This window comes from Aotus nancymaae, unplaced genomic scaffold, assembly GCF_030222135.1.
Source record: "Aotus nancymaae isolate 86718 unplaced genomic scaffold, 86718_ANA_hifiasm-v0.15.2.pri h1tg000040l, whole genome shotgun sequence".
Lineage (NCBI taxonomy): Eukaryota > Metazoa > Chordata > Mammalia > Primates > Aotidae > Aotus > Aotus nancymaae.
In genome coordinates, this window is record NW_026988454.1 from 81,196,284 (window position 1) to 81,224,004 (window position 27,721).

At 39.7% G+C, this 27,721-nt stretch overlaps 2 protein-coding genes across 30 annotated transcripts in view; one reads left to right on the forward strand and one right to left on the reverse strand.

Annotated features, from left to right (window-relative positions):
* SNX14 (sorting nexin 14) overlaps window positions 1-27,721 on the forward strand; it is a 160,776-nt gene that overhangs the window by 104,321 nt on the left and 28,734 nt on the right. For 16 of the 26 annotated variants that reach the window (XR_010336679.1, XR_010336684.1, XR_010336674.1 and 13 more), the window contains 6 exons: window positions 6,458-6,549; window positions 7,208-7,264; window positions 8,484-8,567; window positions 9,994-10,046; window positions 10,403-11,395; window positions 19,478-19,545. Coding sequence is in view for 6 of the 26 variants with exons in the window: in XM_012468806.2 (XP_012324229.1) it covers window positions 6,458-6,549; window positions 7,208-7,264; window positions 8,484-8,522 (188 nt within the window). In the remaining 20 variants the exon portion in view is untranslated. Of the gene's footprint in view, window positions 1-6,457; window positions 6,550-7,207; window positions 7,265-8,483; window positions 9,764-9,993; window positions 10,047-10,402; window positions 11,396-19,477; window positions 19,546-19,676; window positions 20,722-22,208; window positions 22,463-27,721 lie in introns of those variants that run through there. The other 10 variants (XM_012468806.2, XM_012468808.2, XM_021665562.2 and 7 more) reach the window with 4 other exon arrangements.
* NT5E (5'-nucleotidase ecto) overlaps window positions 8,635-27,721 on the reverse strand; it is a 55,985-nt gene continuing 36,898 nt past the window's right edge. The window contains exons 5-9 of one of the 4 annotated variants that reach the window (XM_012468813.3): window positions 26,773-26,927; window positions 24,704-24,809; window positions 23,688-23,837; window positions 22,251-22,451; window positions 8,635-11,385 (exon numbers count right to left, since the gene is read on the reverse strand). In XM_012468813.3, the coding sequence (XP_012324236.1) occupies window positions 11,375-11,385; window positions 22,251-22,451; window positions 23,688-23,837; window positions 24,704-24,809; window positions 26,773-26,927 (623 nt within the window). In that variant the 3' untranslated portion in view covers window positions 8,635-11,374. Of the gene's footprint in view, window positions 11,386-18,677; window positions 20,620-22,250; window positions 22,452-23,687; window positions 23,838-24,703; window positions 24,810-26,772; window positions 26,928-27,721 lie in introns of those variants that run through there. The other 3 variants (XM_012468810.2, XM_012468811.2, XM_012468812.2) reach the window with 3 other exon arrangements.

The window sequence follows — 27,721 nt, forward strand, 5'->3', positions numbered from 1 at the left end:
GGTCAAAGTGACATTTTGTGGGACAGTTGGAGGCCTGTGCCCACTACACCATAAGCATTGCTCACTAGTATATATGACTAAAAGATGAGAATTTATTTATTTCAAATTTATTGAGCACCTTCCATATTCTAGGCACTATGCAAAATGCAAGAGATATAAAAAATGTAGTTGAGTAGCTCAATGTAGCAGGAAGACAGACGTACAGACAAAACATATATGTGATAATAGAGGCATGTTCAAGTTACAGAGGTATAACAAAGGAGAAAGATAGTAGATTTGGGCCACTACAGAAATGAATGGTAGTAACCTCTTACTGTGATGAGAAATAACAAGGAAAAAAGATCAGGGGATTGAAGCAGAAGATTCTTGGTTTAGAACATTTTGAATGAGAAGTACCTATAAATTATTCAGCAATCTATTAAGCAATTAGACATCTGGGTTCAAAGGTTAGAGAAAAGGTGGTATAGAATAGATTATTAGAGCTATGGGAGCCATGTGTGAGTAAATACTAAAGCACAGAAAGAAAGTATGGAGTAAGAAGAAAAAAGAGTGACTTCCAGTTTCTGGTCTGGCACATGAGAACCTGGATGTCATCACTCCATCCTAGTAACAAGGAAAAAGCTGAATGAACTAAAAAATACTAAACAGCTCTTAGATCCACCAGAGAGTGAGGTCATATGGCAAACCACTACCTCTTAGATTGGAGATAATCATAGCTAGCTGAAGCAGAAACCCAAGAACTCAAACCTCTGGAGAAGCCAGTGCTGAGATAGGGAAACCTGAACTATAACTGACAAATTACTGCAGCCTTTTAAATCTCTTTCTAAGAGATTAAAAACTCCAGGGGAACCAAGACATGGGGTTACCCATCCACACTTTGGCATGATCTCAGGTCACTGCAACCTCCACCTCCTGGGTTCAGGTAATTCTTCTGTTTCATCCTCCTGAGTAGCTGAGACTACAGGCGTGCACCACCACGCCCAGCTAATTTTTGTATTTTAAGAAGAGACAGGGTTTCACCTTGTTGGTCAAGCTGGTCTCGAACTCCTGACCTCAGGTGATTACCACGTCAGCCTCCCCAAGTCCTGGGATTACAGGTGTGAGCCACTGTACCTGGCCCATCCACAGTTTTTTTTGAAACAAAGTCTCAGGGCTGGAGCCCAATCTCTGATCGCTGCAACCTCCACCTCCCTGGTTTAGGTAGTTCTCCTGCCTCACACTCCCAAGTAGCTGGAGCTATAGGTATGCACTACCACGCCCAGCTAATCTTTGTATTTTTAGTAGAGATGGGGTTTCACCATGTTGGCCAGGCTGGTCTTGATCTCTTGACCTTGTGATCCGCCTGCCTCAGCCTCCCAAAGTGCTGGGATTACTGGCTCAGTTTTTTGTGACTTTTACCTCCAGGGCCTTGACCAAGAACCCACAGTGAATACTGGAGAAAAATCTCCTTGTGCTTCTGGCACGGGGGCCAGAAGGGAACCATTTTGAAATACGTCATTCAGGGCATTCTGTTCTTTGAGACAAGGCCTTACCCTCAGGAGAAACTATTTAATCAGAGCCTGACTGACCTGAGGGAAGGGAAATAACCAACTCCAGCCAGCTCTGGCCTTCTGCATGGAAGAAGGGAAATATACCCAACAGTCCACTCTAGCCATCTTGTCCCATGCAAGGGGGTCAGTGGAGCCTGAGAAGCATGTGTGAAGTTCATAGTTCAGTGGTACAGGCTCACTAAAAGATTGATACCCCCTCCTAGGACTATAGAACCCTTCCTCTGCCTCCATATTTTATCACCACATTACTAAAGGCCTCTTTGCAGCAGTTTCTCTTACTCAGTGCATCATATCCAGCTATCAAGAAAAAAAATTACAAGACATTAAAGGCAAGAAAAATACAGTTGGATGAGAAAGAGCAAGTATCTGAATGGCAGGGATGTTAGAATTATATTTCTTGATATCTCACCAAACCTGATTTTAAAATTGGCCACATATCTTGAAATCTCACCAAAGCATATGAAAAGATGTTCCACATTATATGTCATCAAGGAAATGCACATTTAAAACATGAGATACCACCACACACCTGTTAGAATGGCCCAGATCTTTAACACCGACAGTACCATTTGCTGGTGAATATGTGGAGCAATTCTCATTCACTGATGGTGGGAATGCAAAATTGTGCAGCCACTTTGGAAGACAGGTGAGCAGTTTCTTACAAAACAAGGCATACTCTTATCATAAGATCTGGCAATTATGTTTCTGGTATTTACCCAAAGCAGTTGAAAACATGTCTGCCCAGAAACCTGATCATGAATGTTTATAGCAACTTCAGAATTGCCAAAATTTGGAAGCAACTAAGGTGTTCTTTATTTAGATGATTGGGTAAATAAAACTCACACTTTTTAGACAATCGGATATTATTCAGTGCTATAAAGAAATGAGCTATCACATTATGAAAAGTCATGGAGGAGCCTGAAATTCATCTTACTAAGAGAAAGAAGCCAATCTGAAAAGACTGTGTACTGTATAATTTCAACTATCTGATATTTTGGAAAAGGCAAAACTAAGAAGACAGTGGATTGGAGGGGAGGGAGGGATGAATAGGCAGAGCACAGAGGATTTTTAGGGCAATGAAACTACTCTATGATACTGCAGTCGTGGTTACATGATCTATTTGTCCAAACCTACAGAATGTACAACACCAAGAACGAACTCCAGTGTAAATTATGGACTCTGGGTAACAATGATATACCAATGCATGTTAATCAATTGTAACAAATGTACACTGTTGTTGGGGATGTTGATAGTGGGGGAGACAGCATGTTATGAGACAGGCTCAGTTTCATTGTGAACACAAAACTACTTTAAAACATAAAGTCTATTTCAAAAAGAAAAGAGGGCTTAGGACAGAACCTTAGAGAATTCTTAACATTGAAGAACTAGTCTTAGAATAGTTCTGCTGTTCCTTGTGAAAATAAGTTAAATATCTGTTCTGAATGTAAAAGTGAACATAAGCTGTTTTTGAGTAAGTTTTCTGTAGGCAAATGATGAAATAATTTTTTTTTAACCTGTTCTCTGATATAGTGACCCTTAGCATTCATACTTTCAACAGTGTCAGCTTTGATACTCAGAAACAACATGGAGAGCCAGAGAATACATTAATTTTTTATTTTCAAACCAGATTCACTTTAAGACTCCTGTTTGGGAGAGTAACTTAGCTCTTGAGTAAGCTTAGCATGCTTTTCTGTTATCCTCTGCTCCTCAACTCTTAGTGACACTTGAAAGATCTGAATGAATCAGTTATATTTGTTCATTAGTTTCCTGCATATTAATTGGGAAATTCCATGTAGTATTGGTGAATTTGAGGATTAACAAAGATTTGTATTGGGCCACATATCTTGAAAATACCCAGGATGTACTATGCCTATTGTAAATTAAATTTGGCCTTTGCCTCCTAGTGTTGGAATTTTTATGACTAACACTAGGAGTTTAGTTATGATAGGGGGAAAAGGATAAATATTTGAGTACCCTGTTTGCTTAAGAATACCTTTTTTCTGCTTGGGGAAAATCATCAGTGGAGATGTTTTTTTTTTTTTTTAATTTTTTTTTTTAATTGCACTTTAGGTTTTGGGGTACATGTGAAGAACATGCAAGATTGTTGCATAAGTGCATACGTGGCAGTGTGATTTGCTGCCTTCCTTCCCTTCACCTATATGTGGCATTTCTCCCCATGCTCCCCACCCCCCGCTGTCCCTCCCCTATTTCGCCCCAACAGACCCCAGTGTATAGTGCTCCCCTCCCTGTGTCCATGTGATCTCATTGTTCAACACCCATCTATGAGTGAGAACATGCGGTGTTTGATTTTGTGTTCTTGTGTCAGTTTGCTGAGAATGATGGTTTCCAGGTTCATCCATGTCCCTACAAAGGACGCGAACTCATCGTTTTTGATGGCTGCATAATATTCCATGGTGTATATGTGCCACATTTTCCCTGTCCAGTCTGTCATCGATGGGCATTTGGGTTGGTTCCAGGTCTTTGCTATTATAAACTGTGCTGCAATGAACATTCGTGTGCATGTTTCCTTATAGTAGAATGATTTATAGTCCTTTGGATATATACCCAGTAATGGGGTTGCTGGGTCAAATGGAATTTCTGTTTCTAGGTCCTTGAGGAATCACCACACTGTCTTCCACAATGGTTGAACTAATTTACACTCCCACCAACAGTGTAAAAGTGTTCCTATTTCTCCACATCCTCTCCAGCGTCTGTTGTCTCCAGATTTTTTAATGATCGCCCAACTGGCGTGAGATGGTATCTCAATGTAGTTTTGATTTGCATTTCTCTAATGACCAGTGATGATGAGCATTTTTTCATATGTTTATTGGCCTCATGTATGTTTTCTTTTGTAAAGTATCTGTTCATATCCTTTGCCCACTTTTGAATGGTTTTGTTTGTTTTTTCTTGTAAATCTGTTTTAGTTCGTTGTAAATTCTGGATATCAGCCCTTTGTCAGATGGGTAAACTGCAAACATTTTTTCCCATTCTGTTGGTTGCTGATTCACTCTAATGACTGTTTCTTTTGCCGTGCAGAAGCTGTGGAGTTTGATTAGTTCCCATTTGTCTATTTTGACTTTTGTTGCCAATGCTTTTGGTGTTTTGGTAATGAAGTCCTTGCCTACGCCTATGTCCTGAATGGTTTTGCCTAGTTTTTCTTCTAGGGTTTTTATGGTGTTAGGTCTTATGTTTAAGTCTTTAATCCATCTGGAGTTAATTTTAGTTTAAGGTGTCAGGAAGGGGTCCAGGTTTTGCTTTCTGCATATGGCTAGCCAGTTTTCCCAGCACCACTTATTAAACAGGGAATCCTTTCCCCATTGCTTGTTTTTGTCAGGTTTGTCAAAGATCAGATGGTTGTAGATATGTTGTGTTGCATACGAGGCCTCTGTTCTGTTCCTTTGGTCTGTATCTCAGTTTTGGTACCAGTACCATGCTGTTTTGATTACTGTAGCCTTGTAGTAGAGTTTGATGTCCGGTAGTGTGATGCCTCCTGCTTTGTTCTTTTTACTTAGAATTGACTTGGCTATGCGGGCTCTCTTTTGGTTCCATATGACGTTTAAGATGGTTTTTTCCAGTTATGTGAAGAAGGTCATTGGTAGCTTGATGGGGATAGCATTGAATCTGTATATTACTTTGGGCAGTATGGCCATTTTCACGATATTGATTCTTCCTAACCATGAACATGGAATGTTTCTCCATCTGTTTGTGTCCTCTCTTATTTCGTTGAGCAGTGGTTTGTAGTTCTCCTTGAAGAGGTCCTTTACATTCCTTGTTAGTTGTGTTCCTAGGTATTTTATTCTCTTTGTAGCAATTGTGAATGGCAGTTTGTTCTTGATTTGGCTCTCTTTAAGTCTGTTATTGGTGTATAGGAATGCTTGTGATTTTTGCACATTGATTTTGTATCCTGAGACTATGCTGAAGTTGCTTATCAGTTTCAGGAGATTTTGGGCTGAGATGATGGGGTCTTCTAGATATACAATCATGTCATCTGCAAATAGAGACAATTTGACTTTTTCCTTTCGTAATTGAATACCCTTTATTTCTTTTTCTTGCCTGATTGCTCTGGCTCGAACTTCCAGTACTATATTGAATAGGAGTGGTGAGAGAGGACATCCTTGTCTAGTGCCAGATTTCAAAGGGAATGCTTCCAGTGGAGATCTTAATAAGGATTGACTCTTCTTGGTAACAGAATCGATATCAGTGGTACATGACATCTATACAGCCAGACAGAAGTCTGAACTTGTTGGACCCTGAAAAATTGTTTAAATATTTGTTACATTTCCCAAAATGATTGGTCAGTAAGATGGTTAATAGTAACTTATGCAGAAGTCCAGAAATTAGGTGTTCATATTCACTGGGAAAAGTCTGCCTTAAAAATTAAACTTTTTTATTCTGATATTAAGAGCACTCTGAAAATATATAGAATAAAAATCAGAAGCCATCTTCTGCCCACCGTATAGGAGTAGGCTTATGCTCCATTGGGTGTCAATCCTTACATTTTTCCATGCCTTTCTATACATGTATGTACAGATGTGCAAACATCATTTTAGAGTTTAATTTGTTTTGTTTTCCCTTAGTAGGGTAATACAATAAGTATTATTTTCCAACTCTCTTTTATCATTTAATAGTATAAGCAGATTTTTTTTTTAACTGCAGCATTTAGAGTTTGCATTACGCTTTGTGCATCGTAAATCTCCAAAAATGAGATACATGATACTGTATTTGTCAACTTGACCATAGAAACCTCTTGTCCAGGAGCCTCTTATAGAAACATTGGTTTGGGGAGTACTGATTGTCAGATTTTGCCTAATATTTGGGAAACAGGGTGGGAATTTTGCTTTATGATCCAGTTAATGATGAGTCACTTTATAAAAATAAAATAATTTCACATGTGCCTTTTTGTTTAGATCTGTTAGTCAAGTGTATTGGTGAAGAAACCAAGTATGAAAGCATCAGACTTCTGTTTGATGGCTTACAGCAGCCAGTACTCAACAAGCAGGTAAAACTCATTCGTGTTAGCTAGGTTTGGTGAATGACATAGTAGGGTTTCTGGTAAATCATTAGCTATATAAATGACACTACAGTAAATCAAGGCAATATAATTTAAACCTTCAGATAAAAAAAGTTTATTTGTTACTCTTTTTGTGTCAGTTACCTTTTTCTTGCTTTGATTTAAAATTAATATATAGTCATTGCAGAAAATTTGGAATATGTAGAAAATTCATGAAATACAATAAAAAATTAAAAATTGGTAATTCCATTATTCAAGTCACATAGTATAACCAGTTAACATTTTTATGTTTATGGTTTATATAAACTATATATAAACTTTATATATTCTGTTGAGATCTTAATGCAGTTGTAATTTTGTTCTTGTTTTTCTAAAAATTTTTGTTACATATAAAATATTTAACATAGAAATGAATTAGTGAGGCATGATGAAGTGTCCTCATGCAAACACATTTGTACTTATTACCTGTTTTGGGAATAGAACATTATTGATACTACTGAGGCTACTTTTGTGCTTGTATTATATTATCGTTGCTATTCCCTGCCTTTGCACTTAGATGTAACAACTATCTTTAATTTTGTGTTCATCATTTTTATGGTTTTTATGTTTAGTGCCTTAACATTTATTATTATTTTTGGTGCTTTAGCTGACTTATGTTTTATTGGACATTGTGATACAGGAGCTGTTTCCAGAGCTCAATAAGGTAACTGAAAAGCAGTAATTTTATTCATTATTTTCTTAATGGTATGCTGACATTTATTTTAATTAGGGACAATAATGTAAGAAAACCCTTGACTCTGTTCTCTTTGATTATTTAAAAAATTAACCTCAGCAAATTGCTTTTTATATTTTCTTTATTAAACATGCCCCAACAGTTCTGGGGGACAGTTGTTGAATAGCTTCTGCTTTGATGACTTCATCCCTTTTTAATTACAAGCAGATAGGGACCTTTTACAGTCTTTCCAGGGAAAGAAGTGAGTTTAAGTCCTAGAAAAGGCCAAGCTCAAAGTTGTCATCTGTAACATTGTATGCTGTGTAAGTAGAAACTTGAGTATTTTTTGAAGCAATTTTTATATAAACCCAAGCACAAATAAACTAAAATTAGAGCATAGTTATGTTATTACTGTATTGAATCTTGAGGATTTTGACTTTTGAGCAATGGTTTAAGTCATTATTTTCTTTTCTTTTTTTTTTTGAGACAGATCGCCAGGCTGGAGTGCAGTGGTGTGATCTCGGCTCACTGCAACCTCCGACTCCCTAGTTCAAGTGATTCTCCTGCCTTAACCTCCCAAGTAGCTGGGATTTCAGGCATGCCACCATGCTCAGCTAATTTTTGTATTTTTTAGTCGGATAGGGTTCCACCATGTTGGCCAGGATGGTGTGGATCTCCTGACCTCATGGTCTGCCCACCTCGGCCTCCCAAAGTGCTGGAATTACAGGCATGAGCCACTATGCCTGGTAAATTCATTATTTCCTGTCTTACTTTTTGACTAATCCTTTTGGTTGGATGAAACAAATATTGTTCAGTGCTGTGGTATTGCGATGAAGTGTCGCTTTTGTAGAGTAGAGGAAACCAGATTTGGACTATTCTACCTATTATAAACTTTCAAGTTACCGTAATATTAAGTGCCTGTTAAAACAGAGTGGCAGTTACAGACTTTATATCTTTATAAAGATATAAAAAAATCAACAGCAGGAAACCTTTAGCTCTATTTGAGACTTCATAAGGTCTGTCATTAAATGTTGCCTTTTTTTCTCATTTACAAAATAGACATTACTTGCTCCATATGCCAGCCAATTTCTTTTGGTTTACAATATATGTATGTCTTAGGTTAGAATTTTAATACACTAGAGCTGTTAGGCAATTACAAATGAGCTCGTATCTTATTATCTTCTATTAAATGGATTTATTTTTACTTTAGGTACAAAAGGAAGCTACCTCTGTGACACCTTGGATGTAAACACTTGGTTTTGGTATAGGATAACCCATTGAAATTTCTGCTATGGTAGGGTGGTAGAAATGTACTTTTTTGATTATATTCTCATATATATCATGTACATCACTGTCTGAAATTTTAATTATTTTTTTGTTTTTAATAAAGACTAACACAAACAATAATAATTAAAAGTGATTGAGTCTCATAGCCTGTCATTTGCTGTCTGTGATCCAGATTTTATTAGAACATGTGTCACTTGTTATTGCCATTTTTAAAAGAGAAAATACATAATGATGTTAGGGCAAATAGTTAAGACTGATAACCTTCATATTGTATAACTTTGAAAATAATTGTGCCTAGTATGGAGAAACAGGAGTTAGATCTGATTTTCTTATTTAGAGTTAATATATTTAAGTAGATTAATTTTCCTTTTTTTATTTTGTACATAGTTAACTGTGTACCTATAAATAATATGTCCTATATTATAATAATTTTTCATAATAAACAAGGGATTTCTCCTTATTCTTGCTGGGTGTCTGACAGGTTTGTAGCCCTATTTTGTGTGAAAACCGAATACTTACAGATACTCGTGATTGTGTGATTGCCACTAAGTTTCACTGAATTGTCTGTAACTAATAATACATTCCCAAAGCTCATATAAACAATTTAGGCAAGTAGATTTTTGGTTTATGTTGTCTCTTATCTCTTTAAAAGAAAAATGTAGAATTACTTATACTTTTTGAAAGTTTACTTGAAACATTTCTTTTTAAAGAATCAATGTTTCAAAATTCTTGCAATTCCTTACCATGTTATGCAGTTATCCTTGAAACAGGTTTGTCAGGATTGAGCATTTTGCATTAGGTTATTGGCTGTAATGTTTATCAGAATATTTATTGAGCTTCATTCATGTATTAGACACTAAGCTGGGTAATGTGAGAATGCTGAATATGATTTAGAAAAATAACATTTAATTTTACCATTCATTAATTTTTCTCAAGATTTCAAAAAATGATTGTTAGGTGTTACAGATTTTTGAAAAGATTTTGTTAGCAGTTCTATTGTAGTTTTTAAATACTGGAAAGTTCTAGAATATGTATGAGGTTCCATGAATCAATGGTTTAATACCAAGCTTTAATAAAAAGTTACCGATTTCTCAGGGGCAGGTGGAAAATTGATAAAACGAACTATTCATATTTAAATCCATAGCCTTTTTATTATTTAAAATGTAATAGGTGAACTGGAAAAATAAAATATTTTACAGCCTTTTTTATGTCATCCTCACCTGTTCTTCTTTAAATTGTGGTATTCTCTTTATTTAGATACGAAAAAATTTGTGGGTGTAATATGTCTGCTCGATTTACCATAATAGAACACCAGACACTGGGTGGCTTACACCACAGATATGTAATTCTCACAGTTATGGAGGCTGGGAAATCTAAGATCAAGGTGCCTGCAAATTAGGTTCTATTCTGAGGACTATTTTCTTGGCTTGTAGGTGGCTGGCTTCTCGCTATGTGCTTACATGACCTCTTGTACACATGTGGAGAGGTAAAAAGAAATCTCATTCTTTCTTCCTTTTCTTAAAAGGCCACCAATCCTACTGAATTAGAATCTGACTCTTAGGACTTCATTTAACCTAAATTAGCTCCTAAAGGCTCTCTCTTCAAATATAGTCAAATTGGGATTTATGGTTTCAACATATGAGTTTTAGGAGGATACAGTTCAATCCATAACAGTAGGCGAGCTCTATTTAAAGGTGGTGTTATGTATACATGTCTGTACATATAAAATTAATCACATTGTGAAAGAAGAAAGGAACTAAAATGCAATCCCTATTTAATTTGCTGGGTGTTTTATATACATCATCGCAACAACTCTGAGATGGTGTTTCTTCTATTTTATAGGTGAGGATATTGGGGCCTGAAAGAATGGTAAAGTTAGAATTTGACTTAAATCTCTCTAGTCTTCATGTTCTTGTCACTGTTGCACCATGAAAGGAACTTGTTTTTAGATGTAGTCACTCTCTGGATCCCTTTGAAAAGTATGCTCCCTGATTTGTTTTAAAAATTGTTTTGCATATTTCTTTCTATTTATTTTTGTATGTGTCTAGTGTATGAGCTTCATGAAGAACACATTTTTAAATTTGTTTACGTAAACAGAGCTGTCAGTTTTTCTGGTTAGGGGAGATACAATGAAGTTAAACAGGTGTGAAAACACTTTGAAATTTATAAAGGACTTTGTAAGATTGTGTTAAAAGTATTACTTTTTTTTCCTTCAACTTTTAAGTTTTGGGGTACATGTGCAGGATGTGTGGGTTTGTTACATAGGTAAACGTGTACCCCATGGTGGTTTGCTGCACAGGTCAACCCATCACCTAGGTGTTAAGCCCAGCTTCCATTAGCTATTCTTCCTGATGCTCTCCCTTCCTCTGTTACCTCCTGGTCCCCTGCCACAGGCCCCAGTGTGTGTTGTTCCCCTCGGTGTGTCTATGTATTTTCCTTGTTCAGCTCCCGCTTTTAAGTGAGAACTTGCAGTATTCGGTTTTCTGTTCCTGTGTTAATTTGCTGAGGATAATAGTTATATACTAGAAGATTCAGCAAAATGGTGAAAGTTAACATTTAAATTACCATTTATTGACTTCCTAAAAAATTTTTGTTTTTACAAAAAAAGTATAAACAGAAGTCTAATTTGCCCACTGTTGTTCTTAGCAGACTGTATAATGATGTATGTACAAGTTATAATTTCAGATACAATCAACATTAAAATAGCAAATGACTGACCAAAGGAAGAAACAAATGAGTATGTCTTCTTAGTCCACTATACAGTAGTACTCCTTTATCTGCAGTTTTGATTTCCAAGATTTCGGTCACCCAAGATCAACCAAGATCTGAAAATAGGTGAGTACAGTACAATAAGATATTTTGAGAGGTCACACTCACATAACTTTTGTTACAGTATATCATGATAATTGTTCTGTTTTATTGTTAGCTATTGTTAATCTCTTACTGTGCCTAATTTTATGTTAAATCTTATCATAGGTATGTATGTATAGGAAAAAACAGTACTATCATGTGCTGCATAATGATGTTTTGGTCAGTGATGGATTGCATATATGACAGTGGCCCTGTAAGATTGTAATGGAGCTGAAAATTTCCTGTCACCTTGTGATGTAGCCATCTTAATGTCATAGCACAATGTTTGTGGTGATGCTAGTGCAAAGTAAGCCTACAGTATTTCTAGTCATATAAAATTGATAATAAATCACTATGGTACTGGACTGTATATTTACTATACTATTTAGCATTACTTTAGGGTGTACTCCTTCTACTTATAAAAAAAGAGTTGACTATAAAAAAAGAGTTCTTATAAAAAAAGAGATTTTTCAGGAGGAATTCCAGAAGAAAACATCGTTATCTTGAGATAGGACAGCCCCATGCATGTTATTGCCCCTGAATACCTTCCAGTGGTACAAGATGTGGAGGTGGAAGACAGTGATGTTGATGATTCTGTCCCTGTGTAGGCTTACACTACTGTGTGTGTGTCTTAGATTTTGTTTTTTAAACTTTTATGAGATGGAGTCTCACTTTGTCACCCAGGCTGGAGTGCAGTGGCTTGATTGCGGCTCACTGCAGCCTTGAAATCCTGAGCTCAAGGGATCCTCCTGCCTCAGCCTCCCAAGTAGGTGGGAATACAGGTGTGAGGCTGAGGCAGGAGGATCCCTTGAGCCCAGCAGTTTGAGACCAGCCTGGGCAACATAGTAAGACCATGTCTCTACAAAAAAATAGGAAAATTAGCAGGACATGGTGGCATTTCCCTATAGTCCCAGCTACTCATGAGGCTGAGGTGAGAGGATTGCTTGAGCCCAGGAGGTCAAGGCTTCAGTGAGCAGTGATTGTGCCATTGTACTCTACTCTGAGTGACAGAGCGAGACCCTGTCTTTAAAAAAATTAAAGTAAATTTTAAAATAGGAAAAAAGCTTATAGAATAAAAATATAATCAAAGAAAATACATTTTTACAGCTGTACAATGTGTTTGTGTTTCAGGCTAGGTATTATTACAAAAGAGTTAATGCTACTCTCACTTATTTGCATGTTGTGGGCTTTCTTGAATGGGTTGGGGATGGGTAGAATTTTAAGCAGTGCTCAGATAATCAAGGAACCAGAAGCCTACGTTATCAGTACTGTAGTTCTAGAGAACAGCATTTGCTAAGGTTACAATACTGATTTGTTCATTATGACTTTTATTCTCCAGTAGTATGTGGGATCTCTTTTCAGTTTTACCCAGAGATAGATTTTCAATGGGGAATAAGGCAAGGCTAGATAAAGAAGACTTAAGCAGAGTAATGATACATCTGTGTTACAAATGAGCAGGCATGATGCTATTAATATTTCTTGGTGATGAAACAAAATTTGTGATCATATAATCAAAGTTTCACAATGTGATGAGTTAGTGAAATTTTCAGGAACACTGTTTGTATTAATGCTATGCATTGTGATTTTACTAGTAAAATAAAACATGTTTAGCCTTCAAATTTATAGCCTGCCTTCCTTCATCTGTGGAGTTTAGAAGTGAACAAAGAATCAACATCCAATTAAGAACATCAAGCTCAGTTAAAAATTTGATTAGCCATATTTATTTATTGTTATAAAATAATACTTTGAAATATCTTAGGGGCTCATTTTATTACTCACATGCTTACAAATTATTTAATGATTGTCTTACTAAAAAAAGGTTATTTTGTTTACTTATCTGGCATTTTTGACTTTCATACAAATCTGGATATCTCACATGTGAATATACATTGTTGGAGGGAAACTTAAAATGTAGTTTTTAAGAAAGACTTAGAAGGTAATTTTATTTGTTTTTAATGTTATTTTTTACATATTTTTGTATATGAATTCATATTCATTTTCATAGGGCCATTTCTGGGTAATTTATAAAGAAAAGGGGTTTAGTTGGCTCACAGTTATACAGGTGGTACAGGGGTGCTGGCATCTGCTTTGCTTCTGGGGAGGTCTCAAGAAACTTAAAATCATGACGGAAGACAAAGTGGGAGCAGACACGTCACATGGTCAGAGAAGGAGCAAGAGAAAGAGAGAGAGCAGGGAGATGCCACACACTTTGAAATGACCAGGTTTTATGAGAACTCACTGTCATAAGAACAGTACCAAGGGGATGGTACTAAACCATTTGTGAGAAATTGACCTCCATAATCCAGTCACCTCCCACTAGGCCCCACCTCCAACGCTTGGGATTATAATTAAACATGAGATTTGGGTGGGTATGCATATACAAACTATATCAGAAACCAAAAGGCTAGAGTTCATTCCTCAGTCAGCCTTCTATCTTTATAAACTTGGACTTGAACCAGGCTCAGCTATTTAGATGTTCCCATCTCTACATAGGCAACATACCAACACACAAGAATAGTCAAAGGTCCTTCTGGGTTTTAGCTGTGGCCAAGGTGAACCCAGCAGCTCTCCATTCTTAGTCTGGGACGTGCAGCACCAGGGATACTAAGACTCTTGTGGTGGGATTTTAGCCATGCCTCACTTTTCTTATTTGCTGTCCATTTTCTAGCTAGTTTTCCAAGTTGCTTGATTTGGAGAGCAAGCTGATACCCTTCTGATAATGTCTCTGTTTACAGAATATACTTTTTTCCAACCAAGTATCCTAATGAATAATGTGTATAGTATAGTTTCCACGATTGTAACTAATATGCCAGCCATCCTTGTCATGGATTAGAGTTAATTGTTTGTATACCCTAGCTAGCTTATTTGTTAACAGTGTCTTTCATGAAGTATTTATGAAATACTGAGGAGGCCTCAGAGGTACTACTCACTAGAGATTTGAGATTCTCCCATTTTATTATAAAACTCCAAAGCTCCTCCTCTCACTGCATTGGATAACAAAACTGGTTCCTTTTGCTGGTCAGGAGCTAAAGGAACTTAAAATGTCTTTGATTTTGCCAGTAAAAAAAAAAAAAAAAAAAAACCCACATGAATGATAACCTCTCGTTTACAAACTATATAGGACATAGAGCTGTAGGTTGCTCCAGGGCTGCTGCAGCTGATGATGGAGTTGTACTAAGGACTGTTCATCTGTTGAATTGTGTCCTCCAAAAAGATCTTGAAGCCTGTGATGGGACTTCCATCCTAATCCCCCAGTAACTATGAATGTGACCTTATCTAGAAATAGGTTTTTGCAGACAATTAAGATGAAGTCATTATAGAGCAGCCACTAATCCAGTATATAAGCCAAGGATGCCTGAGGCTAGAGGCTACCTGGTGCTGGGAAAGAGGCACAGAACAGATTCTCCCCCACAGCCCTCAGAAGAAACCAACACTGCCAGCTTGACCTTGGACTTCTAGCCTCCAGAACTGTTAGATGATACATTTCTGTCATTTAAGCCACCCAGTTTGTGGTACTTTGTTATGGTGGCCCCAAGAAACTAATACTAATACAGGAAACTACCTAATCTTGGCAAGCAGTTAGGGCTTCTTGCCAAACCAAAACAACCATGGAACTACATACTCACAGAGGTAGAAAATTCCTCTGAAGGACACCTATTTGCCAAACCAAACATCCATTTGACTATACACTCACAGAGGTAACAACGTCTTCTGAAGGACACCTATTAGCAGCCTAAACTTTACTCTAAGAAACCCAGCCTACTCTTTTGGCAGACTGCTAAAGGCAGCTACTGCTATGGTCTGAATGTTTGTTTTCCCCCAAACTTCTGTGTTGAAACTTGATCATCCATGTGATGATGTTGGAGTTTGGGCCTATGAGAGGTAATTGGGTTATGAGGGTTTGAATACGATTAGTGCTTCCCATAAAAGAGGCCCCGAAGTTACCTGGTCTCTTCCATTGTGTGATGACACAGTCCGTTGGTACCATCTATGAACCAGGAGGCAGGCCCTCACCAGACACCAAATCTGCTAGTGCCTTGCTTTTGGATTCCCCAGCCTCCAAAACTGTCAGAAATAAATTTCTGTTGTTTATAAGCCACCCATTCTATCATATTTTGCTGTAGCAGCCTGTTTACAAGCCATCGATCCTATTGTATTTTACTGTAGCAGCCTGATATTGTAAGGCTATGTCCCTACCCAAATCTCATCTTGAATTGTAGCTCCCATAACCCCCATGTTTCATGGGAGGGACTCAGTAGGAGGTAATTGAATCATGGGGATGGGTTTTTCCCATGCTGTTCTTGTGATAGTGAAAGTCTCACAAGATCTGACTATTTTATAAAAGGCAGTTCCCCTGCACTTGCTCTCTTGTCCACCGCTATGTAAGATGTGGCTCTGCCCCTCCTTCACCTTCTGCCATGATATGCCTCCGCAGCCATGTGGAACTGCGAGTCCATTAAACCTCTTTTTATATTACCCAGTCTTGGGTATGTCTTTATTAACACTGTGAGAATGGACTAATACAGTAAATTGTTACCAATAGAATAGGGTACTGCTATTAAGATACTTGAAAATGTGGAAGTGACTTTGGAACTGGCAGAAGTTGGGACAGTCTGGAGGGCTCAGAAGAAGACAGGAAGTTGTGGGAAAGTTTGGAGCTTTCTAGAGACTTGTCAAATGGTTTTGACCAAAAAGTCCAGGCTGAGGTGGTCTCAGATGGAGATGAGGAACTTATTGGGAACTGGAGCAAAGGTGATTCTTGATATGCTTTAGCAAAGAGACTGGTGGCCTTCTGCCCCTGCCCTAAAGATCTGTGGAACTTTTTGAGAGAGATGATTTAGATTATTGGACAGAAGAAATTTCTAAGTGGCAAAACATTTAAGAAGAAGCAGAACATAAAAGTTTGAAAGATTTGTACTTGCTTCAGCAGCACATAATGGCGGGGGGGGGGGGGGGGGGGGGAGTTTGGGAAATTTGCAGCCTGATGATTTAATGGAAAAGAAACACCCATTTTCTGGGAGAAATTCAGGCCTGCTACAGAAATGCACATAAGTAAGGAGGAGCCAAATGCTGATCATCAAGACAATGGGGAAAATATCTCCAGGGCATGTCAGAGACCTTCATAGCAGCCCCTCCCATCACAAGCCCAGAGGCTTAGGAGGGAAAAATAGCTTCCTGGGCCAGGTCCAGGCACCACCCCCTGACTTGCTGTGGCCAGCCTGCGGACTTGGTGCCCTGCATCCCAGCTGCTTCAGCTCCAGTCATGGCTAAAGGGGGCAAAGGTACAGCTCAGGCCATGCCTTCAGAGGGTGCAAACCTGAGGCCTTGGCAGCTTCTATGTGGTGTTGAGCCTGCAGATGCACAGAAATCAAGAACTGAGATTTGGGAACCTCCTCCTAGATTTCAGAGGATGTATGGAAATGCCTGATGTCTAGGCAAAAGTTTACTGCAGGGGCAGGGCCCTCATGGAGAACCTCTGCTAGGGCAGTGCAGAAGGGAAATGTGGGGTTGGACCTCGCCCATGCAGAATCCCTACTAGGGCACTGCTTAATGGAGCTGTGAGAAGAGGGCCCACTGGGGTACTGCCTAATGGAGGTGTGAGAAGAGAAGCTGTGAGAAGGGGGCTGTGAAAATGGTAGCTTGACCTATAGCTTGCACCATGTGTCTGGAAAAGCTGCAGGCACTCAACGTCAGCTTGTGAAAGCAACCAGGAGGGGGCTGTACCCTGCAAAGCCATAGGAACATAGCTGCCCAAGACCATGGGAACCCACCTCTTACGTCAGCATGACCTGGATGTGAGATGTGGAGTCAAAGGAATTCATTTTGGAGCTTTAAGATTTGGCTGCCCTGCTGGATTTTGGACCTGCATGGGGCCTGTATCACCTTTGTTTTGGCCAATTTCTCCCATTTGGAATGGCTGTATTTACCCAATGCCTGTACCCTCATTGTGTCTAGGAAGTAACTAGCTTGCTTTTGATTTTACAGGCTTATAGGCAGAAGGGATTTACCTTGTCTCAGATGAGACTTTGGACTGTGGACTTTTGAGTTAGTTCTAGAATGAGTTAAGACTTTGGGGGACTGTTGGGAAGGCATGATTGGTTTTGAAATGCGAGGACATGATATTTGGAAGGGACTGGGGCAGAATGATATTGTTTAGCTGTGCCCCCACCCAAATCTCATCTTGAATTGTAGCTCCCATAATCCGCACATGTCATGGGAAGGACACGGTAGGAGGTAATTGAATCATGCGGGCAGGTCTTTCCCATGCTGTTCTTGTGATAGTGAATAAGTCTCATGAGATGGTTTTGTAAAGGTCAGTTACCCTCCACTCACTCTTTTGTCTGCCTCCATGTAAGACGTGCCTTTGCTCCTTCTCTGCCTTCTGCCATGATTGTGAGGCCTCCCCAGCTATATGAAACTGTAAATCCATTAAATCTTTTTTTCTTTTTTCTTTTTTTTTTTGAGATGGAGTCTTGCTCTGTTGCCCAGGCTGGAGTGCAATGGTGCGATCTTGGCTCACTGCAACCTCTGCCTCCTGGGTTCAAGCGATTTGCCTGCCTCAGACTCCTGAGTAGCTGGAACTACAGATGTGTGCCACCATGCCCAGCTAATTTTTGTATTTTTAGTAGAGATGGGGTTTCACCATGTTGGCTAGGATGGTCTCAATCCCTTGACCTTGTAATCTGCCCACCTCAGCCTCCCAAAGTGCTGGGATTACAGGCGTAAGCCACTGTGCCCGGCCAACCTCTTTTTCTTTATAAATTACCCAGTCTTGGATATGTCTATAGTAGCAGCATGAGAACAGGCTAATACATAGCCCAAACAAACAAAGGGCGCTAACATGGTTTTACTCTGTCTGACTGATTGAGGTATGATGAAACCAACTCACTGTGTTATTAGTATGCTGAGGAAGATTACTGGGCCCACAGCTAGTACATTAAAATCCTCAACATTAACTTGGAAATTTTTATTTTTAGCAGTCAGTACTAGCCTCAAAACCATTTTTATATCAGATTCTGTATATCAAAGCCGCCAAATTTAGTAGTTTTCCTTAAAATACCACTCACTTTTCTCTCCTACTTAAAAATTAGATGCATTTTTCTTCTCGTTTTAGGGGTGTGAGGGAAGAAGGAGGGTTATCAGATGACAAGTGGCTTATGATCAAGACAAATGATACCAGTGAAAATCTGCCAGAGTTTTCCTTTAGGCATATTGTCTTGAGTTACAGGTGGTTGATTGAGAGAAGAAATAACTATCAAAGACCAAACAGCGTATCTTCAATTTTATTGTTGGGAATCTACAATTGCAAAGTGGTTCAAAGTCATTTCTTATACCACTGTACAATCCATACACACATTTAGGAAACTTAAAAAAATGTTCTTTAAAAAATTGTGCTAATAAGATTTACCCTATTTTACTGGCCAAGCATAAAAAATCCTAAATGTACCTTTCTCTAATTTTCCTTGTACAATCTTACTGACTTTTTTTTTAACAGCTAATCCATATATGCGTAGAACTGAGACTATTATTTTACTGCAACAACTTTTATAAAAAGGTTATGAAGTTTAAATGTATATTTTTTTAATCAAGAGTATTTAATATTTGTAAACACTAAGAAACAAACGTACTCCCTATCCAAACCTCTAGCTGCCATTTGCACACTATTTTAAGGTGAAGTCCCCCATTTCTTGAATTATGCTGAGCTGAGCAGGCTCATATGGTTCTACTTCCTCCTTAAGTATTTGTTCTTTGGGCCTAAGTAATTTCATCAGCATGGGTATTTCCTGAACACCCACTCAGAGGGTCCCACTTTGCCACAGGAGTTCTCATATCTAGACTTGAGAATGATTTACAGTGACTGTTCAGATTTGGAGGCAGAGTTACTTCAAAAATGTATACCTCTTACTTAAAGTCATTTCTTCCAGAACTCTGGACGTTCCATAACTGGGCGTGTGTGTTATAAGTAGAATAAGTGCAGTGCTGGCATCTTGTTCGAGAGGGACGGGTACTGGTTTAGAATTACAGCTTATCTTAGAAGGTTCTCTTCTCATGATACCATCATTTTAGGAAGAAGAAAGAGGACAAAGGCAGAACTGATGGAATCACATAAAATAACAACTAATGCCATCTGTCAGGTAGTATGCTTAACAAATATCTGTTTAATGTGTAAATGCTCTTTAGCTCTTGCTCTTTTATAATATAAACCAGTCCTGGTGTCCTGTTCTTCACTTTGCTTTCTCCCCTGTCCTTTGACTGTCGTTTGCAGCTTCTATCCTTTCCTGTTATCTACTACAGCTTGCTCTCTGACTCATCGAAGGCACATGGGTGTTTCGAGAGAGAACGGTATCCTGTGTTTAAACCATTAAACTTGCTGTTGTAACAGGAGCTAAACAATGCAAAAATAGAGACAAGAAATAAAGCAGCGATTTGTTATCCGTGAGCTTGGACATATTGATAATTATGAAGAGAGGAGATATTAAGTATCATTCTGAACAGTAACTTGAGATAGTTGAGAGTGCTGGACTTGAGTTCAAAAGACCTCGGTCTAGGTCTTGGATCTGTCGGCATTAGCTGTACGGTCAAGTCAGCCCTTTGTGAGCTTCAGTGTTTTCATCTGACAGGTAGGAAAAACATCTGTCTTTACTGCCAAAAGCAAGCTGTGGACATCAAATGAGACAGTCTGCTTAAAACTTCCTTCTAAATGATAAAATTTTATGTAAACATAAGCTGTTTGATGGATTGGAAATGGATATGAAGAAGAAAAGTGTGGCTTAAAATCATTAGTAAAATTTTATTAAAATTTAGAAATGTAAACTAGTGGGCTTTCTCCATATAGGGCCCTATATTAATTTTTTTTTCTAACTCACTAAGTTACTGACCCTGAGTGATCACGTCAGTCTCTTCATTTTATAATGCTCTAACCTTCAGCTTCTAGGAGCCTGTGAAGATGTCTGTGCTGTCACTAAAGCCAGGTCCTAAAAGGCAGATTTGTATCTCTCTTGAAAAAATGCAGTTTCACACGTTAATGCCAAGGAGAATTTTTGGCTATTGGTATAAAACAAACATCACTGTCCAAAATGAAAGAAATAGTAAAGAAAAGCTTCCATGGCAATGACTTCCTGTGGAAAACTTGATCCGACCTTCAACTGCTGGATAAATTACTTTCATTTTTGAGATATATGTGGAAACTACGTTGATATCTTGGTCACCTAGAAAAATATATACATGATTTTAACTACAGAAAAGATAATTATCAATCAATAGTAAGGCAGCCCTTTGTAATTATAAAAGGGAAGCTATTTCATAAGCAGGGTAAAGTGTCACAGAAAACAAGAACAGTGGTGATCATAAGTACAAAGAATTTGATTGCTTTTTCATGCTCAGATGTGAAATGTGTCTGTTGTTCAATATTGGGTAATTGGGGGAAGTAGAATTGCCTCAGCTCTGAGATGACTAGAAAGAGGTCATTGACATCACAGCCTTTGAACCACTCCAGAACAAGGGCATTAGGGAATTGGGTCAAGAGCGATTAGTTGAGAGATAAAAGTGGCTTCCTTTTGTTTGTCTGCCCAATAATTATTTTCACATAATTGATGATGGGACTTAGGGAGTTTCCTTTACAAAAGAGAGGAGAGGTGATAAATGCTAATTGCCTATAGCTACAACAAACCTATGGGGACCCAACAGAATTTTATTTTAAAAAGATCACTCCAATACTTAAGAACCCTTCTCTCGTCAATGGTTTTCACCTTGGGGTATAGACTAGAATCACTGGAAAAGAGTTTAGCCCCAATCCAGTTAACTTAGAATCTCTTAAGAGCTGGGGCCAAGCCATTGGTATTTAATTTAAAATGCTCCTGAAGTGTTTCTAATGTATAGCTAGGGTTGAGAACCCTTAGGTCCAGGGCTTCCTTAGCCTTCTGCATGAGCTCCTTCTCTGTGACACCCATCAGTCTAGGCTTGAGTGGTACACAGCTGATGGCTATCAGCCTCTTTGTCTCATGGGGCTTTTACGCCAGCCCTTCCATCTTCTGTCATGGAAGGGACAGAAGAAGCCAGCACCTTTCCTTCCAGGAAAGGCTGCCTCCTTTGGTCTGGTTTTGCCCTCCACCCTCCTTGAAATAAGCAGCTAAAATGACAAGTCCAGCCTGGTAAGACTGAGGAGGATCCTGGTGGAACTTCCCAGAGATGCCAGGAAGCTGCTTGTGTGTCTTGTAAGCATTCTGGTCTCTGCCCTAGGAAGAGGAAGGGGAAGTGTGCTCTCTGTCAGTGGAAGGTATGCACATAAGGTGACTCTGAACTGGATTTCTAAAAGTGAGGCTGGCATATAATGTCCCTCAGTGCTGCCAGAAATACCAACTGACATCAAGTATGGTTGTTCCTACGATTTGTACCACCAACCACTGTGCTGAAAGGGTGGCGCGTACCCCATCCTCGTCTACCTGACCGATTCATACAGAAAGCTGCTTCAAGAAAGAAAATTTAGGTGATTTAATGTGATGATATTCCATGTCCTAAAATTCCAGAGGTGTGATTTTTCTGTAAATGCAAAACTCATATTTCACAATTTAAATGACTGCTTAGATGTAGTTAAAAGGATTTTAAAACATTTTTGATTTACAGATGGTTTCTCTCTGGGGTTGGATCAAGGCGTATGTGTGCTTGGGAGTGACAGGCTACACATACTCTCTGCTCTGCTGTGCTGCTGCTTTCCAACAAGCAAAGCAGGAGGGAGTCAGCAATACAGGGAGTCACTTTGACCTCCTGGCACCACTAATAGCTCCCCTTCTTCGTTCAGTTCTGTTGTTTTTTAGAGGAAGGAAGAGACACTTGTGCTTACCAGAGTCATGTCTTAAGAGTTCATCTTTTATCATCTGGAATCCATCTCCACCGTTGGCCAGGAAGTTTGGGAGGATCACCTTATATACCTCATCCATTTTGAGAGGGTCATAACTGGGTACTCGACACTTGGTGCAAAGAACATCTAATTTGACTACTCTGTCTCCAGGTTTTCTGGAAAGATCATATACCACGTGGATTCCTAGAAAAGAAGTGAGTCTGTTTTCACTGGATCCAAAGGGAGATTTCTGTTTTCTAAGAAAGGGATTTTGGCCAAGCTGTAGAATTGGGACATGGGGCTGTGGTTTTCCTTTGGTTTAAACTTGAGTGAAATTTTATCAAGAGAATTGTGACATTGCAGCCACCCTTTATCTTTGAGTCCTTCCAGGACATATGAGAACCATTGGAAGGAAAACCAGCTCTGGATCAGAATGGGCAAAGAGTGACTGTACATGAAGAAACCACATCTTCTTTTGTTTTTCCTTCAAAATCCTGAATTGGCCTAGTAACTTGGTTCAGTGGCCTTAGCGAGAAACAGATGAGAGGCACAGAGCATTTTACAATTTTGAAGATCATTAAATGGTAATCATTTGGGATTGGGCAACTTTCACAAGGCATATAGCTATGCAGTGCTTCCCTAGAGCATCAAAACACTGCTGTTCCTTCAACTCCCTTCTGGGAAAATGGAGGATGTCCAGGTTGCCCCATAGGCGGTAGGATAGGGCCCCACTGGTTAAAAAATGAGGCCAGATTATGGTTTCCGGGTAAAATAAGGTTACTTTTAAAGGATTAATTCACTGGACTGTGGAATTAATTATTAACAAAGTGTTTCAGAAGCCCTTGGCAATTTGGGAAGCATTTATTTCTGTTCAACTTTCACTGCAGTCCATGAGATAAACAGGAAAGGTTTTCTCCCTGTGCCCAAAGGGATTGAGAACTTGTCCCAAGACACAGTGGGACAAGAACCAGTTGTTTAGGTGTATCTGTGCAGTAGGCTGCTCCTTCCAGGAATCATTCTGATTAATACCAATTGGACAGCATGCCTTTAAATCTTGTCATGGTTCCAGGCAGTGATAAGTAGAACAGAGGAGAGGTTTGTTTTTTTGTTTTTTTTTTTAAAGAATATTGAATGCATAAATACGATTTTATTAGAAACTAGACCTCAAAGCAGCTGATCTGCTTAGAGGGCCCATCTGATGTCCAAATCAGACTTGGCAAATACTGCTTATTGCCAGGGCTTTAGGGCTTTGATCCCAACCTAATCTCAGTGGCTCTGAGAGTCCACAGCCATTAAAGAATGATGTATTGGTATTGGATGGGGAAAAACCCAAACCCACCTGACCATAGGAATTTTGGTAAGGGGGAAGCTGAGCCAACCAGCAGGAAATCCCACGCACGTCACTTTGGATGTCCTAGCCCTACAGGATGGGTTACTTACCGCCCACCTGCAGGAACTCTCCAGTGGACTGGCCATAGCGGTGCACGCTGTGCTCAAAGGCCTTCTTCAGGGTGGAACCTTTTAACTGGACCAGGTCAAATGTGCCTCCAAAGGGCAATACAGCAGCCAGGTTCTCCCAGGTAATTGTGCCTGAGCGTAGTCACAGATGAGGCAAGAAGGAAAATAGCTTGAGAAAATACTAACCCCATGACCAGTTTCCCTAGGGCTGGGGAAAGAAATGAGGGGGACATGGGGAGGCTTTTAGAGCAGCATCAGCTATGCGTAAGTGGTTTCTGACACTTAGGGAAGGAATGGGTTTAGGAGGCCTCTGACCCTGCCCTCCACCATTGGGCAAGATGGTGGGAGCTCACAAATGGCTATGCCTCAGAAGTTCACTGTGCTGTCTTAGATCACCCAGCTTGGGGCTGGATCTCCGGTAGTTTGCATTGTTCAGTTCCTCCAGACAAACAGTGTGTGCCTGCCGCCTGTCCCTGTTGTCTGACAATGGGATGCATTTGGGGCCTTATACTGATGCTGATTGGTTTTTACAGTAAATCAGGGAGGGCTACAAGAGCATCTTGAATATTTGTCTAGTTGATTTGTTTTGCCATATTATATAATCTTGTAAATATACTAAAGTAACATTTTAATCCAGTGGTATGTCTTTTCCGGGACAGAAGATTGGTAGTTTTGTCTCTTTTCAGATGCTAAGGTGGAGGATGTTGATAGTTTGCATAAATCAGAAACAACCAGTATTTAGCTTTGTTAAGTCAGAAAGTCAGACCACACTTGAGTTCCACTAACCCTAGCTGCAGCTTCTGTGTGTGAATACATATAAGAACACACAAGCTTGTGCGTGTCCTTCAGGCTAGGTCCTAGACTTTAATAATTCTAGTACATGGCTGGCAGCAGAGATGAACTGAGGCTGCACATGGGTGCGTTCAGGGCAAGAACCCCAGCAGAAAAGGAGATGAGAGAGAACATGACACACTGAGGAGCTGGGCCTGGGAGCATACCATTGTTGTGTTCATCAATGGGCGACCGGATACCACCTCCATTTAAAATGCACATGGATACATGGTTCCAGAACATTTCATCCGGGTGTCTGAGGTTGTTGTTAATCTGCAACAGTAGCACAAATTTACATTAGTTATTCTGGATCTTCTTTCTCAGGATCAGCTCCAGGAATATGGTTAGCTCTAGTGAGGAAATAAAGCTACTTTTGCCCTGCTACTGTGTTCTCAGGGATTTCTCAACTATAATTAGAACTAGTTTTATGCTCTGAGAAGTAAAAATATGATACTGTTACCAGTTCATGTCAAACTTTTAGTTTCCTCTCCTAGAACTCCCATACTTTTAGGGCAGTGGGCCTTGGCAAGATAGTCTTCTGGTTGTAGCCCTGGTGTCAGGACTGGGCTTCCCATGCAAGGTGGCCTGCAGAGCCACTCCCGTACAGGCTTCTCCAGGGCAGGGTGGGGCCCCCTGCCTGATTCCGAGGGCTTGGCTGTAAAGCCTGCTCAACAACAGACCTCATGCCAAAGAGAACCTGGCCTCCATGTCTATGTCTCCAGCTGATTCTCAAGTTGGCAGTTTTGGAAAGGACAACCTTTCAAGGACAGCCTTTTGAAACTGGGGAGAATCACATCCATCTTACTTTTCTTTTACAAACTATATGTTTAATTATAAGAAATGAATACTTTCTCATTTAGAGGAAAAAAAAAAAAAAAGGCTGGGCACAGTGGCTCACACCTGTAATCCCAGCACTTTGGGAGGCCGAGGTAGGCAGATCACCTAAGGTCAGTAGTTCAAGACCAGCCTAGCCAAGATAGTGAAACCCCATATCTACTAAAAATATAAAAATTAGCCGGATGTGGTGTTGGATGCCTGTAATCCCAGCTACTTGGGAGGCTGAAGCAGGAGAATTGCTTGAACCCAAGAGACGGAGGTTGCAGTGAGCCAAGATCACGCCACTACACTCCAGCCTGGGCAAGAGAGCAAGACTCCTTCTCAAAAAGAAAAAAAACCCAAAGCTCCCCTTTATTTGTTCTAGGCTCTTTAACAGAGGGATAAGCCCTGCCAACAGCCTGGGGTGTTTCCCTCCAGACTTCTCTTAACATTATATACTAGCTTCTCATTAACTACTTCTCTAGCATTAACTGCATGGTGCTGAGACACTATGAGTCTCATCCTGGCATGAGCATAATTGTTGTCATTTACATGGCAAGCATTTATTGACTGCAGTTGTATCCTGGGCACTGGGCATCACATGCCAAGCACTGACAGAAATGACTCTCCTGGGTGCAGGCTGTGAGCCTGTGGAAGTGGTGAGTCTGATGTAGGAGACCTTGGCTCAACAGGGCCCCCAGAGAGCTACCATGGCCACTCTGCCTGTAGACAAGTAGACAAGGGCTTGTTCTTCAGAGGTGATCTTGCTCAGCCACAGGACTTATTAAAACTGTGTGTTGTCTTTCTGTGCCTGTGAAAGAGGTTCCTGTCACACAAGGCCAAGGTTCTCTGGAGCCAAGTGAACAGATGAGGGAAAAACAGTATGGCCAAGTTATATCAAAGCAGATATGCTTTATCTATTATGTTGATACCTCCAGAGTAGCAGAGTTTGTGCATTTGCATCATTTTACAAAATGAAAACAACATCCAAAATTCAGACAGAACACCTTAAAATAAAGGTTTTAGTTCTTGTAAAGCAATACATTGGTAGTTACCTGATCTCCTTTTGGTACCTTAAGAAGGTACTGAGTATGAAGCTACATCAGGCTTTTGTCTGGGCACTAATGTTTTATTTATTTTTCATATTTATTTAATTTTAGAGACAGAGTCTCGCTTTGTTGCCCAGGCTGGAGTGCAGTGGTGCAATTATAGCTCACTGCAGCCTCCTGGGCTCCAGCCATCCTCCCACCAAAGCATCCTGAGTAGCTGAGACTTATAAGCACATGCCACCATCCTGGCTAAAAATGTTTTGAAATCTTTCATTTGTAGCTATCGGTCTGTCTCTTCTTGCATCCTTCCTTCCTCTTTCCTCTTCCTTTCCTTCCTCCCTAGCATATGTTCACTCCTGCAGATGACTTACCATAGCATCACAAATCAGGTTGCCCATGTTACATTCTCTAAAGCGGCACGATTGAGAGGAGCCATCTAGATAGACAATTGTTTTCCCCAATTCCTGGGTAGAATAATTATCCAATTTTACCCTCCATTTGTTAATGTCTGCTTTTATGCTTGGATCTAGAAGAAAGAAAAGAAGGTAGCCTACAATTAAATCTCACACTGGGCTAAATTCTGGAAAAGGAATGGAATGATCATCTAGCCTACTTGCTGTTAGAACACATTTCTTTACCATATTTGTGTGCATTTTGGTTTTGACCATGAAATTTCTTTAGGAACTTCTATTTTGTTTCCTGGTAATAAGACTTGGAATGCATCTTAATTTAAGAATATGTCAAACATCTACCAACTAATTACATCTGTAAGAGGTACCCACTGGCCACCTGGGACAGCATTAGTGGTGGTGGTAGGGGCTCTGAAAGGCCCAGGAGCAGTTGTAAAGGGCCTGCTGAGGTGCAGCTGGGCTGTCACTGTCATTGTGGTCCTGAACCCCTTTCTTATCTGGCTACTGAGAGGCCTGTGTTGTGACTACAGGCTCTCCTGGGTGCTGTGCACCTCACCTTTGTGACATGATCGTAGTCAACAGAAAAGGGAAGATGAAAGAAGCACAGGAGTGTGTTCTGTATACATACAAAAATCATTGACATAAAAATGTATCTTTACTCTGAGACTCAGATGTAAAAAATAAGTTACTCCCTCATTTGATAAAGAAACTGAGGTCCATGAGATTGGGCAACTTGCTTAAGGCATACTCCCTCTAGTTGGGGGCCAGGACTTGAGCTCTACTCTGCCCAGTTTGAACCCCTTTGCTTCAGTTATCATCTTTCCTGTAAACACAAGCTGAGAGTGGCTTTTGCATGTCAGGATCAAGATTTTAAAAGGCAGCAAATCACACTGCCACGTATGCACCTATG